Raw genomic sequence first — 15,223 nt, forward strand, 5'->3', positions numbered from 1 at the left:
TGAATAAGGTTGCTGTGAACATGGTTGATCATATGTCCTTGTTGTGTGTGGGAGCATTTTCTGGGTATATTCCAAGCTACATTTTAAAGATAAAGAGTATAGAGATAGGTAGATTTGTGCCATTTGGTAAATATATTGGCTAGAATTTACTTTGTTGTACATACAAATGAGTATATTGGTTGTGGTTAGCTGAGATGATCTACATATATGTGGTTAGAAGACAGAGAGCTTTTCATTTTCTACCCCAACAAGCTGAGAAATAGACTTTTTCCCTGTTTTTTTTTTTTTTTTCTGTTGCTGTTTCTAGACAGGGTTTCTCTGTGTAGCCTTTGCTGTTCTAGACTCTTTGCAGACCAGGCTGGCTTCCGAACTCAGAGAAATCTGCCTGCCTCTGTCTTCCTGAGTGCTGGCCTTACAGGTGTCCTCCACTGTGCCCAGCTAAAAATAGACTTCTTTGAATCTTCGTGATTGTTTTTGGAGCAGATGGAGAGGTTGGCTAAATGACTTTCGAGATAGTGTGTTGAGGATAAAAGCTGAGTTGTGTGTGTGTGTATATGCTATGAAATAATCTTGTCTTGTGTATGTGTGGTGTCCTAGTTAGGGTCACTAATGCTGTGATGAAACACCATGACCAAAAGCAACTTGGGGAGGAAATGGTTTATTTGGCTTACCCTTCTACATCTCAGCCCATCACTGAGGAAGTTGGAGCAGGAAGTGGGGGGGCAAGAGCTGATGCAGAGGCCATGGAGAGCTACTGCATATAGAGTCCACAATGGGTTGAGCCCTTCCCCCATCAATCACGGATTTAAAAAAATGCTCTTCAGTGCCTATAGTCTCGTGGAGGCATTTTCTCAATTGAGGATTCCTCCTTCTCTGATGACCCTACCCTGTGCCAAGCTGATGTAAAACTAGCCAGAACACATAGTGTGTACATGCTTGTATGTATGTTTGCATGAGTACAGTGTGTGTGTGTGTGTGTGTGTGTGTGTGTGTGCTCGTGCATATGGTGGCCAGTGATTGACGGCTGGAGTCTTCTTTGATTGACCTCTGCTTATATGTTGAGATAGCTCTTATTTGAACCCAGAGCTTGCTGGTTTGGTTAGTCTAGCTGTCTACCTTCACCCTGGGATCTTTTGTCTTCTCCTTCCAGGTGCTGGGATTATAGATGGGCTACTGTGCTTGTCAGGGAAGTATAGTAGCTGGTGATCCAAGCCGATCCTCGTATTTGCATGTGAGGAAGCACTTTACTCACTGACCCATCTCCCCAGGTTCACTATCTCATTTTTAATTTTCTGAGATGATCTATGTAGCTCACACTCAAAACCTGTAGTCCTCCCGTCTCAGCCTTCAAGATGTATAGCATTGTAATCCATCACCAAAGGGTTTATTTTTATTTTTATTTTATGTCATTTTTTTTTAAAGACAGAATCACACATGTAACCGTGGCTTGCCTGGAACTCCCTATATAGACCAGGCTGGTCTTGAACTTATATCCACATGCTCTTGCAGCCCATGTGCCAGGATCAAAGTTGTGGGCCACCCCACTGCAGCCAGTGTTTAGATCTGTGAGACAGAGTCTCACATAGCCAGGAGGATTTAGAACTTTCTGGGATGGCTTTGATTTGTGATCCTCCCAAGTATTCTGCAGTCACACACAGCCTAAATTGGAATTCCCCATGCTGGTAAAAGCTGTGGGTAGTTTGCTGTATCCATATTATGTACAGCAGAATCCTCAAACTGTCTAACCTACAGCATGAGAAGGCACTGGGAGAAATGCTCCTGAAGTGTTAAAGCCAGAGGACAAAAGTCCAAATGCTAAAACGTTGCTATGTAGCTTCTTTTCATTGCTTGGAGCTATTTATTTGTTTCTGGCACACAGTTTTAGCTAATTTGGCTCTCGGGTTTCTAACCATGGTGATAAGTTGGAAGTACTTAGAGAGCTTAACGTTTCTACAAATTATCATCAGCCTGTTTGGAAGAAATAGGGAGGAAAAAAAAAACCCCAACTTTACAATGAAGAGAAAGGAAACTTTGAGATGGGCTGCTTGGACTGTCCAATGAAGAAATGAAGGCACTGATAGTGTGTTCCTACCATTGTTGAGGCACCCCTGTATCATAGCTTGTGTGTGATGATTGAAGCCACCCCAGACCGAAGGGGGGGCGGAGAGAGAGAGAGAGAGAGAGAGAGAGAGAGAGAGAGAGAGAGAGAGAGAGAGAGAGAGAGAGAAGGGGGGCGGAACTTACTGGGGCTGGAGAGATGGCATTCACAGGGCAGTTCAGAACCATCTGTAAGTGCAGTTAGAAGGCAGTTCTGAGCTGTCCAATGTAGGTGCTAGAAATTGAACTCAGGTCCCCTGCTAGAAGAGTATGTGCTTAATTTTTGTGCGTGTGTGCAGGTCAGAGGGCAGCTTGCAAGAGTTGGTTCTCTCTTTACACCTTGTGGGTCCTGGGAATTAAACTCAGGCTCTTAGTCTTGTTGGCAAGTGCCTTTACCAACTGAGCCATCCAGCTAGGCTCTGCTTCCCCCTTTTAAACCAAAGATGGCTTTAGAATATTGGGCAGAACCCTTTATTCTCTCTGTTTATGGGATGGATGTTTTGACTGCCTCTGTTGTTAGCTGTGTCATGTTGGTTCTAATGAATATCTTGAGCCTGGTGATTAGACTTGTTTATGCTTCCCATTTAAGGTGTGTGCCAGGCCTCATAAAGGAGAAAAGAAAAAATGATGAAAGGAAGATTAAGGATGCCACATAGGGGCGGGTGGGATGAATAAGGTCTTATATGAAGTCTGTTTCAGCCAACAACTTTTTGTTCTGTTTTGTTGTTTGCTCTTGTTTTTTGAGATAGGATTTCTCTCTGCAGCCTTGGCCATCGTGGACTCACTCTGTAGACCAGGCTGGCCTTGAACTCACAGAGATCTGCCTGCCTCTGCCTCCTAAGTGCTGTGATTACAGGTGTGAGCCACCATGCCCAGCAAGAATTTTGTTTTTGTTTTTGTTTTTTTTTTTGAGACAGTGTCTTGCAGGGTAGCTCAGGCTAGCCTAGAACCTGTGGCCTTCCTCTTGTTCAGCATGCTTACTACTAGGGTTACAGGCATGAGCCCTACACCTGGCTGTAGCTAAGATGACTGAGATGCAAGTAACAACGTTGCTCATACTTTTTGCTTAGGTGAAAGGAAACTGATCATTCTTTTGGAGGGATCAAGGGTAAAGGGATTAGAGCATTAAGACAATGTTGCACTGTTGCATGTACTCTTTAATAGGATTATTGGGCACAACCATTTTATTTCAACTTCTTTTATTTTCTGATAGCTGTTTCCTTGAGGGTCATACATGTTTAGGGAATCTGATCACTTTTAGCAAAAATAATACAGTCCAAGAAATTATTGTGACTAGTGTATTTTTTTGGGTTTCTAAACACATCCATTGTGTATGTAGCTTAAACATGTATAGTTATAACTTATATTGTTGGATGTGTAGAGAAGTAAATTTAAATGTAGATTCCCACAGGCTACGTGGTGAGAGGAGCACGGGATATACAGTGTGGTAAGCTCTGCTCCCTGGCACCATCTCCAGAATGCCTAGATCCCCACCCCAGGGCATGTCCTGGCTGGAGAATTATTATTATTATTTTTTTATTTTTTTTAAAAATTAATTTATTCATATTACATCTCAGTTGTTAGCCCATCCCATGTATCCTCCCATTCCTCCCTTCCTCCCACTTCCCCCCTACTCCCCTCCCCGAGAATTATTTTTTAATTCAGTTCTCATCCAGGACTTAAGCTGGTAGTATTTGTAATCATGGTGTAGTAGATGTGTATTTAGACATATTACAGTGTAAAAAGTTGACTGAAAATATTGTGCTATTACTAATTATACTACCCATGCAGGCATGGCCTTTTAGTTAGTTATTTTGTTTTAGTTTTGGAGGCAGGGTGACTTGAATGAATTACATAGTGAGGAGTTGCTTACGTACTATGAACTCCTGATTGTTTTGCCTCTCTCCTTGCCAAGTGATAGGATTACAGGTGTGCAACACCCACCTGGTTTGGTTCTTTTGGGACAGGGTCTTACTATGTAACCCTGGCTTGCTTAAAACTCACTAGATCAGGTTTGCCTTCAAACCCGTGCTGATCTTCTCTCTGCCTCTACAGCGATGCAATTACTGGCCTGTACCACCAGTGACCTAGTTACAGAGTGTGTCTTTAAATTAATTAATTTTTTTTTTTTTTAAAGATAGGGTCTCCTATAGCTCAAACTGGCCTTAACTGCCCTATAGTTAGGGATGACTGATTTTCCTGTTTCCATCTCCAGAGTTCTGGGTCAATTCAGCACGCACCACCATGCCTGCCTTTCCATCACCGTTTTCCAATGAGTTCAGGATCTTATAAAGTAACTCCAAACATTTCCTAAGGTATTGTTGTGATTTTTAAATATGTATCATGCAGTCATAATTGTAATACTTTTGAAAGAGCTAACATGGTGGCTTCTTATTCAGTGGTAACAACACAAAACAAAACAAAACAGTTAACGTAGATATTATCCAGCCTGGGCTACAGAGTGAAAGACTGTGTCTCATAAAGAAAGCATTACAAGAATAAAAAAGAACCTCAGATTTATCACTTATGCGTGTAAAACTCTTCATTTGACTTGCTTTGTATTTTCTTCCCCCAGTATCTAAGACTTTTAGAAACACTTATTTAGACCACGCGGTAGACTGAAGAAACCGCTCAATGGCTGTGACTTGTCAGTTTTGTTGCAGTGCTAATGAGTTTGGATTATTGGTTTGATCGTGCTGCAGAGCGAAGATGAACATTTGTACTCTATGGGTAGCATACAGTACTTTGTAGCTGTCCTGGACTCGCTTTGTAGACCAGGCTGCCCTTGAACTCATAGCGATCGCCTGCCTCTGCCTCCCGAGTGCTGAGATTAAAGATGTGAGCAACTGTAGTCCTCAGCAGTCTGTGTATGGGATGAGATAAAGCAAGGTTTAGCACAGCTGCTTCATTTCCATCAGTGCAGACCAGAAAACAATTGATGTTCGTTGGCTAGCTTTCCAGTGAACTTAGAGGACCAGCTTTCCACCTAAGTCAATCGTTTCAGCATCTTTACGGTATTCTGACCTTATTCTGTCCTCATTTAATGGCAGTTAAGGTAAACCAACTGTAGAGAGCCCATGTTTTCTGAGGTTTTTTTTCCCCCCTCCTTTTTCTTTATTAGTCTCTGTCTTTTGGTGGTGGGTGGGTGGATGGGTGTGAGCCTCTTTGGCACAGATTTTTTTGAGGGAGCAGGTTGGATGAAGAGGGTCTTGACTTTTCTTGAATTAGCCCTGCAGGGCTGTCTGGGAGGATGTAAAAGTGTGGGACAGCAGTCCCCTGGGAAGATGGTGCTTACTCTCCTCCTGAGTCATAGCCTAGTAGCTCATTACTCGGAGCCTGAGGACACATGGAGCTTGTGTTGCCAGGAGAAAGCTTTGCTCACTGACTTCTTCTGAAAAGCCTTCATGTTTATTGTTCCGTGCTCCCATGTTCAGTGTTGTGTGCTCTTCATAATTCACACACACACATACACACCCACACCCACACACCCACACACACACACTTTTGAGGGTGATCTCTTTTTTGACATCTACTGTTTTCTCAGAATTTGCCATGTTCACTTTTTTTTTCTGTTAAAGTCATGTCTTTTTGTTTGTTTGTTTTCGTTTCTTTCTGAGACAAGAGTTTCTTAGTGTAACAGCCTTGGCTGTCCTGGAACTCTCTTTGTAGACAAAGGCCTGGCCTCAAGCTCACAGCGACTGGCCTGCTTCCGCCTCCTGAGTGCTGGGATTAAAGGTGTGTGACACCACATCCGGCCTTAAAAAGAACTCTCGCATCCATATTCCAACCAGTCTTTTTGTGCTCGGGTTGCCGCTTGATTGTGTAAGCACCTGTCAGTGTGCTCTGTGTCAGAACCAAAAGGGGCTTCTCCATGGGCCACTGGAATAATAAAGAATTCGCTTTGCTGCATCATGCCCAAACTTTTGTTTGCTGATGCTTCGCCTTAATGTCATCACTTGGAGGCAGAGGCAGAGGACCAAAAGTTTAAGGCTAACCTGTGCTAGAGGCGACTGTCTCAGAAAACTTCAAATAACAACATGCTCACCGCCCCCCCCCTACCACCCAAAATGTCACCCTTGCAGTTTTATCATGGGTACCCTGGAAGGATTTTGAGCCCACTTTGCCCTCTTTTATTTTCCTGTGGCTTGCTGTCGGTCTGAATTCTGGACCCAGCTGGGTAGGATTTCCTCTGAGGAAATATTGCACTTCAATTTTGTAAAATTCACACACCTTTCTTCTATCAGTCACTGGATTAATATGCGGTTGGACATGTGGGTTGGGCCCTTGAATTGTGCCTCTCATGGGTGTGACAGTGTGACATGACTCAGTGGGATGTGGGGGTGGCTTTCCGTGCTCAGCTGAAAACCGAGAGTGAGGTGCAGGGGGCTTCGTGCTCCCTTTGGGCCGCCCTGTGTGCTTAGTGTGTAAATGGTTAGTAAGATAGCACGTGCTACTTCTAAGTTACTTATTTTGTATCCGAAATGCCTTGCGCATTTGTGTTCTTCAGTGTAGGTAACCAGAAGACCGAGGGACACTTTGCTATCTTGCTGGGGAGTCTTGCTGCCAAAACCGTGAGGCTGGTGGGTGAATGACTTGGCTAGACAAGAGCTCACCACTGTGCTCCGTCCTCAGCCCTTTGCCATTCAAGATGCGGCTTGCTGTTTGTCTCAAGCTGGCCCCCTCCCTGTTCCTGGCATGACAGGCCTGCACCTCCACACCCAGCTGAAAGTGCTTTTTGAACTGTACTTTCTCCTCACGCCGATCACACTTGTAAGGGATGCTTAGTCCCGCGCTGGCACACCACCAATCACAATCTTGGGACATCCCATTTTTTCTGCAGTTAGTAGAGAAAACAGAGGTTAAAAGTTCTTTGCAGGTCATTGGGATGGCTTATAAGAGATCAGAAAGACCGGAAAGTGGGTCTACAGGCCCAGGGTTTCTCTCACAGCAAGAGATAGATATATTTGCATGAAATCTTATTTATGTGACTTTTACGTTCCTGGTGAGTGCTGAGAGAGGAGATGAGATGCAGACCGGGAGTGGAGAGTGAAGTGAACACCGTAGGGGGACGATTCAGCACCCGGGAGGGAAAGGCTCTTTCTAGCATAAGTATGCTCCTGGATGTTCTTCCATATTTCCATTTCTTAAAATTTGTGTTTTATTTGTAACTATTGTGTTGGCATGCCTATAATGTGTGTGTGCTCATAGATCACGGCATGTGTGTAAAGAGCAGAGAAAAAAATAAAGTGTGGGCGTCAGCTCTCTCTATCTTGGGATCTGGGGCACTGAACTAGGAGGGACAGTCTTGTGTGGCAAGTTTTTTCTCCGCTGAGCGTTCTTGCTGGCCTTTCCGTTGATGTTATTTCTTGCTTCTAAAGATGTTTGATTATGTTATTCAAGCATATGACTTAGCTGGAAGGGTGGCCTTGGCTTTGAGTAGGAGGAGACAGGTAGGGTTTGTTTGTTTGTTTGTTTTTTTCATGTTCAGCAGAGTTGCTATTAATTGGAGTCCTCAAGGGACAACTAAGGGTTCAGTTGAACCAAGTAAGCTCAGGTAGTCAGTCACCTATGAGCGCTCAAGTAGCAGTTGTGATGGTCTCTAGGCTGATCCTTTCCAAGCTTATACCTGTAGCAAATTACTTGGATGATCTTTTTTTTTTTTTTTTAATAAATTTTAGATATATATGCCTAACTCTCTTGCTTTCTTCAAAATAAGTGTTGTATTAAGATTTCAAATTTCCTCAGTTCCACACTGGTCTCTTTTCCCCCTTCAGCCTGTTTGTCTTTCTGGCTCAGAACACTGTACCAGTGGGGCCAATCTCCGGCTCCCAGGATCACTCATTTTACCTCCTGTCATCATTTGTCAGGTCCTGTTGAGAGATTAGGGATTTCTCTGTGGTCAGATTTCCCAAGGTTGCCTTGACCAGGCTCAGTCATCCCACACGGGGACTATTTCCTTGTCCTCTCGTTGGCCTCTTCTTTCTCATAACCTTCTGCACATAATCCTACTGTAAAGGGAGACACATGTCTTGAGCAGATGTGTGTAACCCAGGGCCATTTTGTTTAGGCTTGGCCAGCTGAGCTAGTCTTCTTGGAAGAATAATTAAGAGTTGGGCTGTGCCAACCCTGAATCACCGTGCATGTGATTTAATTAACAGTCCAGAAAGCATGGACATTGAGCTGGGTGATAAGCTAGTTAACCTTGTGTTTCTGTCATTTTCTCTTTCCTTCCTTCTTCCCTCCCTCCCTTCTTTCTTTTCTTTTCTTTCTTTCTTTCTTTCTTTCTTTCTTTCTTTCTTTCTTTCTTTCTTTCTTTCTTTACTTTTAAAGCACTCCTTCTGATCAGGTAAAGCAGAATCCTGCAGTAGCATCTTTGAGACGGGCCCTTGAATGTGAAAGCATTTTAGAACAATCAGAGTGAAACACCCTTACCTTAGTCAAAGGATATAATGTCAAGCAAAGTCTATACGGTAAGCAAATTTTAGCAATTAAGTACAATTTGAAATATGGAAAAACATGAGCTGGCTTATCTGTAAAGAATTTTTTTTTTTCAGAATTAAAAATAAATGTTTTTATCTTAAGTGTATGAGTGCTTTGCCTACGTGTGTATATGTGCATTATGCACAAGCCTGGTACCTACAGAGGATGGATGAGGTCACCTGAAACTGGAGTTACAGAAAACTATGATCCTCCACATACTTGCTGGGGAACCCAGGTCCCCTGCAGGAGCAGCAAATGCTCTTAACTGTTGAGTCATCTCTCCAAGCCCTTGCAGGATTTTCATTTGTAAACAAGGGGTTGAAGTGGGTTTAGGAAGTGCCTCTGTTAGACTTAGGATGAAAGAGGAGTGGTAATACAGTTGACTTCAAGGCCACAAGCATCTTGTCCCTGCATGAGCAGAGCTCTTTGTGGTTTGTGTCCTGAGGACAAACACCATCATGTTGTGTTGAAGTTTCTGACAAGGCAGGTCCTGGGGTGGGACGTTGTTTTCTATTCTCACATCCCCTCATTTTTCCTCGTTTCCTAGTCTGCCTCACATTATTTGCTATCTTCCTGGTTGTAGCTTTTACTACTTAAAAATCTTACTTTATATGTACGGATAATTTTCCTACATGTATGTCTGTGTACCACTTGAGGTCTTGGTGCCTGAAGAGGGCATTTGGATCCCTTCCCTTAAAACTGGATTTTAAGAAAGTTGTGAATCATGGTTGTTGACACCGAGAATCAAACCTTCGAAGAACAGGTGTGCTCTTGATTGCTTTGCCATCTCTCTTGCCCCTTTTATTACTTTTAACATTGATACTTGGAAAAAAAATCTTTTCTTTATAATCACTGTGAAACCTTTTTCCTTATAAGGTAATGTAATGGATGCATGTTGGTGGGGTAAGGTCTATATTTATTGCTTTCAAATAAATTTCTTTGAAGATAAAAGCAAGAGCCTTGGTTTATTTGGCCCAAGGCTATTGGCAGATACTTTGCCAGAGACTTTATCTGCACTTTTTAATGACATATAGTATGTGTATGTCAGTGTGTGAATGTCAGTGTGTGTTTGTGTGTATATATGTGTGTGTGTGTGTGTGTGTGTGTGTGTGTGTGTGTGAGTGTGTATGTGTATGGTGGATTAGAGGACAACCTCAGGTTTTAGTTGTTGCCTTCTAGTTTGAGACAGGGTCTTTTGCTTTTCTCCTGTGTATTCCTGGGGAGCTGGCCAATGAGCTTCTGGGAGATTCCTCTCTTTCCACTCCCATCTTCCTATAGGAGTGCTGGGGTTGTAGATGCATGCTACCAAATCCTGCCTTGTACATGGGTCCAGGAGATCTGAACTCAGGTCCTTGTTTCTGAGGCCAACTTTTTGCCCACTGAGCCATCTCCCCAACTGAAATTAGATATTTTAAGGTGAAATGAGCTAATGTGTGAAAAGACTTAAAGCAACCACTCCATTTACAACTTTTGTCATTGTGATCTTTTTATTTTTTTCTTTCTGAGACATGGTCTCATTATAGAGATCTGGCTGGCCGTAAACTAAAAGATTCCCTTGCTTCTGCCTCCCAGAGTGCTGGGGTTACAGGTGTGTACCACCATGAGTGCCCGGCCATTTTGATATTCTTTTCTTTTCTTTTTTAGTTTTTTTGAGAAAACATTTCTCTGTGTTGCCTTAGCTGTCCTGGACACACTTTGTAGACCAGGCTGGCCTCAAACTCAGTGACCCACCTGCCTCTGCCTCCCAAGTGCTGGGATTATAGGTGTGTGCCACCATGCCTAGCTTCATTTTGACATTCTTAATAAAAAGAAAAATATCAATGCTGATTTTAGGATAAGTAGGTGAAATATCTATGGTTTAGTTTTTGGGTTGCCTAAGAGTGCGCTTTACTCATTACATACAGTAGCTAGGTGGCCCTACAGAAGGATTTAATAATAGCAGAAATAATCTTTGTTTTTTGAGATAGGGGCTCAGTAAAAAATAATCTTTTAATTATTGCATGAAATTATAAAAAGGATGACTACAGCGAAAATTATTGTTAACTCTGGCCTTATGTGAATGTAGTCTTATTTTTTAGTATTGGTGGGTTATTAAACATTTTTGGGGGTGTGATTTTTTTTAGTATAGGAAAATTAAATCAAAAGATGACAATTAGGTGGGTAGGAAAGCCACACTTTTGGAAGAATCAGCCCTAAACTTAATTGGCTGAATGCATGAACACTTTACTCTGAGACATTCTCCTTGACTTCTGTGTACCATGCCACAGTTGTCCTTGATGATGTATAGTTTCCTTTGTGAGGTCATGAATGATGTTATCAGCCAGACAAATAGTGATACTACCCCAAGCCAACCAGCCACCACAGTCACATCCAATGGACCACCAGGCTTCTCTCTCTATGGGGTAGGCATGCGCATTAATTAGGTAAATCAAACTAGGACTCTATTCTCTGTCCAGAGCTGATCAAACCTAACTTTCTGATAGCAGGCAGTCTTAGGGTTCCCCACGATTTCCTGTGTAGAGACAGGCACCTGGATGAACAGTTGTCTTAGCATCTTAAACATTGTAAGGCTCTGTCTGACAAATGGGTGCTTGCTTTTGGGTGGTTTCTGCCGTTACAGAAGATGAGTTTTAGCTTGAGAGTAACTGAAAGTTTGGCTTCTCTAACTCGGGTACACAGGATCTTCCACAGTTTGTGGACAAGTGGATGGGTACGTAGGGAAAATGCCAGTGGTGGCAGATGAAGAGAGCTCCACCCCACGCCTTGCAGCATCCCATGGAGTTCCCTCAGTCTTGTAGGAATCCTGACTCAGGTCAGCACAGGATTCACGGCTTTCACCAGAAAAGAATTCTCATCTTGCCAGGCATGGTGGCGCACACCTTCAGTCCTAGCACTCGGGAGGCAGAGGCAGGCGGATGGCTGTGAGTTTGAGGCCAGCTTAGTCTACAAAGAGTCCAAGACAGCCAAGACTACACAGAGAAACCTTGTCTCAACAAAACAAAACAAAACAAAACACAAACACAAACAAACAACAACAAAACTACAAACAACAACAAAAACAACCAAAAAACCTAGTCTTAGTCTGTGTGAAATAGAGTTGGAATTTATTAAAAACAGAAAAGTGCAGCTGTGTGTGGAGGTGCATCTCTGAGTTCATGGCCAGCATGGCCTACAAAGTGAGTCCAGGGCACCCAAGGCTACAAAGTGAAACCTTGTCTCGGGAAAAAAAATAGAAAAGGTCTCATGGAAAGAAGAGCATCCCAAAGCGTCTAATGTGAGATGTCTCTCAAATAAGGGATAGTTTATTAAACATTTTTTAAAATAGATTTTAAGCACACAGGTCAAGGGAGAGAAGCTCACGAGATGGATAAGGAACCTCCAAGTGTGGGTATGGGATCCTTAAGGAAGAAATGTACATAGTGTCGTCTTTAACCGCATGTACTATTTCGGTGCCTCTCAACTTCTATCTCAAAGGATTGCTAAGAGACCTGTTTCTCCCCTTCTCCCACTCTCCTCTCTGTCACCCCTCTTTCCCTCTCCCTCTCCTCCACCTCCCTGGTAAGTGAGATTGCCGAGTGGCTGCAGAGATTCCTTGGACAGGATTACAATTTCCAGCAAAAGCAAAGGGACTGTGCAAGGAAGTTAGGACATGTCCTTTTTTACTGTGAGTGGGCCTGGTGAGTCTCCTAGAAAACTGCAGGTCCACGGCTAGAGGAGGGTGCCCTTACGTTACATGTTGACCTAGAATCCTGCTTCTCTGGCTGCTGAGGGGCTTCAGCCATTCCCTGCAAAGGGCTTGCCTCCCTCTGTCCTCTTGGTCTTTCTTGTCTTTCTAACTCCAATCAACAGAGATAGTAAGGAGAGACCTCCGTTGTCAGGATGTTTATATGAAATATGTCCCAGGTGAGAATGTTAATTAAAAAAAAAAAAAACCCATGATGGAATTTTGATGTTTGTAAAGGAGATCAGAAGGAAAAAAAGATTTAAGAAATGCCAACTTCTTTTTTAACATATAATTTATAGTCTTCCAAAATGAGTTCTTTATAGAATCTAGTTACCAACTCTACTGAAATTCTTTAATTTAGGAGAGTAAAATAGATATTTTACAGCCAATATGGAACCCAACATATAATTATAATTTATATTGAGTTTCTTTTGTTTTTTGTTTATATATATATATATATATTTTTTTTCTAAGTTAAAAGTACCTTTAAGCTTAGTAAGTTGTAGGATGATCTATACCAGTAGGACATAAATGTGTTGTTCAGACAGGTCTGGTTACCACCCGCTCTGGAAAATAGGGTAATGGCTTCCTTGTATGAGGTGGGTGTGCCAGCTGCTTTTGTGAGTGGAGGCTGGAAGGTCAATGTATTCATTCCTAAGTTAAAAAAAAAAAAAATTAAAGGTGCTCACACAATGTTATTGTTTCATGTTTAACAGAATAAAAGTAGACCAGAGGACTTTGATGGGATTCTTATTTCCTGGAATGTTTTTGGCTTCTAAAGAAGTCAGAAAATAGTTTTAAATCCTCAAGAACAGAACTTTCAAAAAAAATTCTGATCAACCCAATAGTAGAAAACAAGGCAGAAGAAAGCTCACACAGTACAGCACTTTATTTAGCAATACACTGGGAGCACAAAGGCGCTTTTCCCCTGCTGCTGCTGCTGTCCTGTCACGGCCTAGAGGCCTAGAAGAAAACCTTTTCTTTCCTCCCCCCACCCCTTAAACTCCCCTAACAAAAAGAGTTACAGCACATTAAGTTATCATTCTCTTAGAGGACCAGGACCTGTCATCTGCTGACTTCGTATCTGTAATGTGACCACTGTTTTAGTGGGGGAGATCACAGTGTTGGCTTTTTGGCTTCTGTGACAGTTATGTTAAGAAAAGAAAACTCCAGAAAGTTGTCTCAGAGTTTGAATTGAACACTGGCCTGAGGACCCGAAGCAGCCCTGAGGTTTATTGTCCTGTCGGGTGACCCAGGACTCCCACTGCTTTCCCTTGTGGAAGGGATTAGCTGTGGAAACGGATTCGCAAGTACAGCTTGTAGTTTTGTCAAATCCACAATGACATTTCTTTTCACAGCTCTCTTGACTTTATACTGTCTAAATACCCCCCCCCCCCAGTTGTCTCTTAATTTGCATTTCTTTCTTCAATTCCTGTCAGCTCCCAGTGTACCGTTTACATAATCAATTTCCTTGCCCTGGATTTTTGAGTTACTGTTTCTGGATTGAGGTGTACTCGTTGGCATGTTAGGAGTCTCCTTGTCTACTGCAAGATAGTTTCATAAGCTGTACAACGACTTATTAAGATTATTATGCAATGAAATTAACTTGTTGTTTTCTCTTTTTCCTTTGTAGGCTGAGCAATGGCATTTCAAAAGGCAGTGAAAGGGACTGTTCTTGTGGGCGGAGGAGCTCTGGCCACTGTTTTGGGACTCTCTCAGTTTGCTCATTACAGAAGGAAGCAAGTGAGTAAGCGCCGAACTGAGCAGGAGCGGTGGTGGTTGTGTGTGCTCACGGCTGTGTGTAGGAACGACTCCCCAACGTTCCCGTTCAGTTTGAGAGACCCTCAGAATACTGCCTTATGATGCCCGCCAACACTGAGTACCTCGTGTTTTAAAATGGGAATATCTTCTCAAAAGCCTGTTTGGCTCCTTGGTTTTTAAAGACTGCTCCATTCATTCGTGCCAAGGTTTGTTCATTTAGACTTTACTTTGTCCATTTCATTGAGATGCCAGGGTGCTTTCCTTGATCTTGCCAAGTTTGTCCTGTTAGAAGGCCGGAGGCTGGGAACGGAAGTGGAAAAGCAAAGGGCCCACTTGGCTGATTATATTGCGCTGCCTCCCTCCCTCCCTCCCTCCCTCCCTCCCTCCCTCCTTCTCCCCCTCCTTCTTTCTTTTTTTCTTGACACGGGATCTCACTGTGTAGCTTCGGCTATCCTAGATCTCACTATGTTGATCAGGCTGGCCTTGAACTCACAGAGCTCCACCTGTCTCAGCCTCCAGTGTGCTGGAATGTTTCTTAAAGACTTATTTATGTAGCAAGTACATTATTTCATGGAAGGAGGATGATTCTACGAAGGGCACCACAACAGTGGGATTAATAAGAAGTTCTGAAGACAGTGTTCGCTTTCCTTTTATTTTGCTCTTTCTTTGTACCACAACCATGGGTTGAGAGCAGGAAATGATCTCACTGCAGGATTTAGTACGGTTTGGCCGTGAGATGCTATAGCTAGTTTTGATCTCCTGTTTCTTTTCTCTCATGCTGTCTGGGCAGTTCATTTCTGCTTCAAGAGGAGGGTGGAGCTTGGGTGACAAAGCCAGCTTGCTGTTTCTGTGGTTACCTTTAGGCCACAGGCTTCCCAAAGCTTACTTGTTCTTCCTGTTTCTTTGTGATAGAAGGTGGTAGAACCAGGCGTGGAAGTTTCTACCCTAAATGGGAAATACCACATTAAAAACATATTAAGAAGGATTTATGTATTGCTTCACAATTACCTTATACTTATAGTGACGAAGCTCCTCAGATTTTTTATTTATTTATTTATTTATTTATTTATTTTTTTGAGATAGACTGGGTTTTCTATCTGTAAGCCTGACTGGTATGGAACTCAGACCACTCAGCTTGATTTTCCTGTGCACAGAATTCCC

General features: G+C 42.7%; 1 protein-coding gene across 3 annotated transcripts in view; it reads left to right on the forward strand.

The window, feature by feature from the left end:
* Window positions 1-15,223, forward strand: part of GPD2 (glycerol-3-phosphate dehydrogenase 2) — a 159,827-nt gene that overhangs the window by 23,352 nt on the left and 121,252 nt on the right. For all 3 annotated transcript variants that reach the window (XM_084800261.1, XM_084800262.1, XM_084800263.1), the window contains exon 2: window positions 13,935-14,044. In XM_084800261.1, the coding sequence (XP_084656387.1) occupies window positions 13,943-14,044 (102 nt within the window). In that variant the 5' untranslated portion in view covers window positions 13,935-13,942. The remainder of the gene's footprint in view (window positions 1-13,934; window positions 14,045-15,223) is intronic.

Source organism: Acomys minous, assembly GCF_964271855.1.
Source record: "Acomys minous genome assembly, chromosome: 10".
NCBI classification, from domain to species: domain Eukaryota; kingdom Metazoa; phylum Chordata; class Mammalia; order Rodentia; family Muridae; genus Acomys; species Acomys minous.